The sequence below is a fragment of the Frankliniella occidentalis genome, unplaced genomic scaffold (genome assembly GCF_000697945.3).
Source record: "Frankliniella occidentalis isolate FOCC.00 unplaced genomic scaffold, Focc_3.1 Scaffold157, whole genome shotgun sequence".
NCBI lineage: Eukaryota > Metazoa > Arthropoda > Insecta > Thysanoptera > Thripidae > Frankliniella > Frankliniella occidentalis.
In genome coordinates, this window is record NW_026267283.1 from 70,840 (window position 1) to 75,849 (window position 5,010).

The 5,010-nt window shown below is 54.5% G+C and overlaps 1 protein-coding gene across 1 annotated transcript; it reads left to right on the top strand.

Annotated features, from left to right (window-relative positions):
• The first annotated feature begins 965 nt into the window (after window positions 1-965).
• LOC113215812 (hydroxymethylglutaryl-CoA synthase 1) lies at window positions 966-4,782 on the top strand. The gene is made up of 2 exons (XM_052271290.1): window positions 966-2,396; window positions 4,169-4,782. Exons 1-2 carry the CDS (start codon window positions 1,161-1,163, stop codon window positions 4,307-4,309), a joined length of 1,377 nt encoding a protein of 458 aa, XP_052127250.1. The 5' UTR covers window positions 966-1,160; the 3' UTR covers window positions 4,310-4,782.
• Window positions 4,783-5,010: the final 228 nt, after the last annotated feature.

Consider the following 5,010-nt stretch of genomic DNA (forward strand, 5'->3'; position numbering starts at 1 on the left):
GACGGTGCCCTCTCCCGTGGTGCTGCACCACCACCACCATCACCACCACCACCTGCAACCCGCGCCGCTGCCCGCACCGGCCCCGCTGGTGCCGTCCAGGCCCCACCACGGGCAGCCCGGGGGCCCCGGACGGCCCGCCAGGCCCCCCTCCAGGCCGCTAGAGACGCGCATCATCGTCACCCACCTGCGCTCCAGGGGCGGCCCGTGGCGCCGCGTGGGTCAGGCACGCGCTCCAGCAGCCGCGTGAGGTGGGCTGCCTACCGCCTTTCTCCAGGGCGCTTAAGGTGGCTTAAGACCGCTGGAGCTGTGAGCCCCCTCTGGCTAGCGCCACTCGCTGACCCGGGCTGTGCTGGATGTGGCGCCACAGCAGGCGTACTGCCCCAGCCGCCAACAAGAAGTAGGTTGCTCGGGGTTGGGGTCGAGGAGTCACTGTCCTTAAGACAGTTAAGCAGTTTTAAGTCCACGACCCCACTGCCTCTGGGGGGAGGACAAAGCACGTCGTCAAGACACACACACTCAAGGGGCTTCTGTCCGAGAACAAAGTAATCAGCCCGCTGCCCTTTTGGTTCTCAAACAAACTCGTTTCGCGTGATGAACTCTTTGATTCGAAAGAAGTCATGCATCAGCGAGTGTCGGGTCCAGAGGGGGGGGGGGGGCTGTCACCGAACACGCGCTGGACACGTGCTCTGTGCTCCCGTCGCGTATGTCGACGGACCTGACGAACCGGGCGGGGGTTGAGGGGAGGGCAGGGGTACCGCGGGGAAGGGCGGCGCGAGAAAGTGTTGGACTTGTGGTGGTGATGCTGTCCACACGGTCTTTGGAGAAGGGGAAGAGGAGCAGACTGGGCGGGAGGGGAGAAGGGGGTGGCGCGGAGGGACGGGAGTTGGAAGGGTTGCGTGGTGGGGGCGCCGCCCGCCCTCCCCCCACCCTTCCGCGGCGGAGCCCGCGGCCGCGGGTAGGCGCGCGTGGCTGTACAGTCAGTTGTGCAAGGCGGCGGCCGGCCACGTAGTGGACCCAGGCCCCCAGACCCAAAACAACGAGGTGACTAGGTTATGTTTCAACTTTCTCCCTGCTGTAGCAGAAGCAGAAGCAGACGGTGCCCAGCCTCCGTGCGCGAAGCAGGGCAAGGAAGCAAAGCACGGTGCCACCAAGTTTGAAGCATGTCGCATTGGCCGAAAGACGTGGGCATCCTTGCCATCGAAGCTATCTTCCCGGCGCAGTATGTGGACCAAGAGCAGTTGGAACAGTTTGACAATGTGTCGGCGGGCAAGTACACGAAAGGGTTTGGCCAAGCCAAAATGGGCTTCTGCACGGACCGAGAGGACATCAACTCGCTGTGCTTGACAGTCACCAACAACCTCCTACGAAGGTACAAGATTGACAAGTCAACCATTGGGCGACTTGAAGTTGGGACAGAGACGCTTTTGGACAAATCAAAAAGTGTCAAGACAGTGCTGATGCAATTATTTGAAGATGAAGGTTACACTGACTTGGAAGGTATTGACTCAAAGAACGCTTGCTATGGTGGGACGGCGGCTCTCTTCAATTCAATAAATTGGGTTGAGTCCAGTGCGTGGGATGGACGTAATGCGTTGGTTGTGGCAGGAGACATTGCTGTGTATCCAAGGGGTAGTGCTCGCCCCACTGGTGGGGCTGGTGCTATTGCCATGTTGATTGGGCCGAATGCCCCTTTAGTCCTGGATAGAGGAGTTCGAGCAAGCCATATGCAACACTCTTATGATTTTTATAAACCAAACCCTTTGTCTGAGTACCCGACTGTTGACGGACAACTTTCTGTTAGATGCTATCTATCTGCATTGGATAAATGCTACCAACGATACTGTGCCAAGGCTGAGAAAGCTTTTGGTATTAAACAGATGAGTTTGGACCAATTAGATGCTGTTCTATTTCACTCTCCTTTCTGTAAACTAGTGAGGAAATCACTAGCTAGATTGGTTTTAAACGACTTTGCCCGGCTTCCTCTTGACACTGCTCTTAGCAAGTACCCACCTCTTTCTAAGTTTGCTGGTGTCAAACTAGAAGAAACTTACTCGGATCGTGAGGTAGAAAAAGCTTCCATTGATAGTAGTGAAGAAGTGTTTCAAGCAAAGACTGCAAAATCTCTAAGAATATCAAATCAAGTTGGCAACATGTATACACCTTCTCTCTATGGAGGCCTCATCTCACATCTCATCAGTCGCTCTCCATCAGAACTGGCAGGAACACGCATTGCTCTGTTCTCTTTTGGTTCTGGCCTCTCCTCCTCAATGTTCTCCATCAAATTTTCTTCGGATGGTTCAGCTGGATCCCCTCTCCACCGACTATGCAGTCAGCTTGGGTTCATCAATCCAATGTTGGAGAGGAGAAATCGAATTTCACCTGAAGACTATACTAAGGTTTGTAAAATATTCTGTTCTATCATAAGTAAAAATTTTGATACCACATTTTCTGGGATAACAATAGAAAAGTTAGTCATTTATTTTCTGGGATAACAATAGAAAAGTTAGTCATTTAAGTTGAAGCCTTTTTTTTGTACCTTTACTATGTGTTTTTATTTGTGTGTGGGTGTGTGCAAAAATTCTTTGTTTGTTCAGGGGTTACCACATCCATTATCAAGAATAAGATTTTTTTATAGAAAAGCCTGCTCAACGGACACGTGCCGGTTTGTTATCTATTAGGCGCCAACGCTAGTCGGGTGGACTTTGACAGGCCGAACCGGGTATCTGTAGGCTTATGGAATCAGCCCTGCGTCCCTTCCAGTGGTTCTGAGAGGGAAGCCCCGATGCGTCCAGTCTTCGCGCGCGCTTTATTTGGTTAATTTTGTCTTTTCCCTTTGACTTTTTTTTCTTCTTTACCGCGACGGGACCGGCGCCGGCCAGCGCTCTAGGCCTGGAGTTGGTATGACCCGTTTGCCGGCCGCCCAGGCTGAGTCCCAGTCAGGTCGCGCCACCACTTCTCGTCCTGGAATGTGTTGTCCTGGCGGGGCGCGGCGGGGCGCGGTGGGGCGCGGCGGGGACCCGGCAGGTCAGCGGCCGTAGCGGCCGTGGCCCCAGTGCCCCGGCTGGCACTGGGTCAAGGACGGATCGGGGCGTGGAGGGGCGGGCCGTGTGACCCCCGGGTGTGGCGGGGAGGCAAAGGCGCCCATTGACGGCTGTCTGGAGCCTAGCCGCAGCTGATGCCAAGTCGTGTGCCACCTCGCTGCCGACCGTAACGGTACGTTGCGTTCCGAACGTTCCGAAACGCGTCTGCTCTGCCAGAATGAGGAAGAGTGAGGGAGAGAAGCTTTCAGAGGGAGTGACAGTGACCGGGCGGACGGGCTCAACTCACTGGGGTGGCCCATCGTGGGCTTGTCGTCCATGTGGCCCACCACCGTCTCGGCCCACTATGAGGTGAAAGTGCAGTGAGGGAAAGATTGTTTCGGCTCGACCCAACTCCAGATCGGATCAAATCGGTTCGACCCTTTTTTCCCCCTCCTGCCACACCTTTTCTTCTCCTCTCTTTCTTGAGTAGAAACACGGGTGCGGGCGGAAGCGGCCTTCCGATAGCGTCTCTGCAGTGGGCTAAAAGCGGCTAAAAGGCGGCCGGAAGACGCCACGCGCCACACTTACTTATGGGTGTACCGCGAGCACGCCTTCCCGTGTTGCGAGTCAGTGCTGCCAGTAAAGTTGGGCAGGAATAATCCGCCCAATGCATCTCTGTGTGCAGCGGGTGGTGTTGACGCCTGCCTGCTAGGCAGCCCTCGTGCACGCGCGAGCAGATGTTGCCTAAGGAGGCGGGCGGAGATACGCGCCCGTTGCACACGGGTGTACTGGGCGCGGGGGTTTGCCTAACTTCCTGCTGGCCGTTGTGGGTAGTAGGGCTAGCGGCTCGCCGGGGCCCAGCCGTCGGAGTGAAGTAGGCACACCCGCAACACTCCGGCGCGTCGCGGGAGTCCCATACATTGCTCGCGCCCGGGTCTTGCGGGTCTGCCTACTCGCTCTGGCCGCGGGGCGGGGGCCATGTCGCTTCGAGTAGATAAAACAGCTGATGATGCAGGACGGAGACTCCCACTCGCAGCGCGAGCGAGGGACGCCACTCATACTTCTTCGGAACCGATATGCAGCTGCTGACTATTTTTTTATTATTATTATTTTTCCCTTCATGCTGACCGTGCGCGATCCTGTTGCAGGTGTTGGCGGACCGCGAGCGGGACCACAAGCTGGCGCCGTACACCCCGACGGCCTCCATTGACGCACTTCTCCCCGGGACGTACTACCTCACGCACGTGGACGAAATGTTCCGCCGCACTTACGCCGTCGTACCTTCATAGCATCGATCATATCGCCAGCGTTAAATTAATTTTTTTCTTCCTCTATTTATTGTCTTTTTTCTTCTTGTTGTTCGTGACGAGCTGCACGCGGCCACGTGTGTACGATAATATTGGCGGAAAAGAAATCCATCTCTTTTGGAGGTTTTTAACTCAGTTATCATTATTTTATTGTTATTACTGTTGTTTGTTTACTATCGTTAGTTTTTTCACCCTCTTTGCAATAATTATTGTATCCCAATAGTTTTTGTTGTTGTTTATTTTTTTTGGCGATCGAACAAAGTTAATTATAAATAGCACGACAGCGATCTGTAATGAGCCCCTCTGTTGTATGGCTGAAATAAAATGCTCAAGCTCTCTGGAGTGTAATTTTAGTGATCGTTGGCGCTCGCGCGGTGAGGGTGGGTTCGGGAGTTTATACCGAAGTGTATGTTACGTCATGTTTCCCATGAAATAAAGTCTACGTTTTGTTTGAACGTATGTTTTTTTATGAATGTCTGTCATGGCGAAAACCATCAAGCAGCCCATCAGCAACACTTTAGTACACATCAGCATGCAGCAGGTGCAGCCAGCCAGACACAGATCAGCTGCTTGACATGCAAAGCCTCAGTTAGCGGCCCGCAACACATGACATGCCTGGCCTATAGAGAAAATGTAAGCGCCCAGCCGTCGATGCGCCGGCCGGCTGTTCCGCGCCGTTAAAT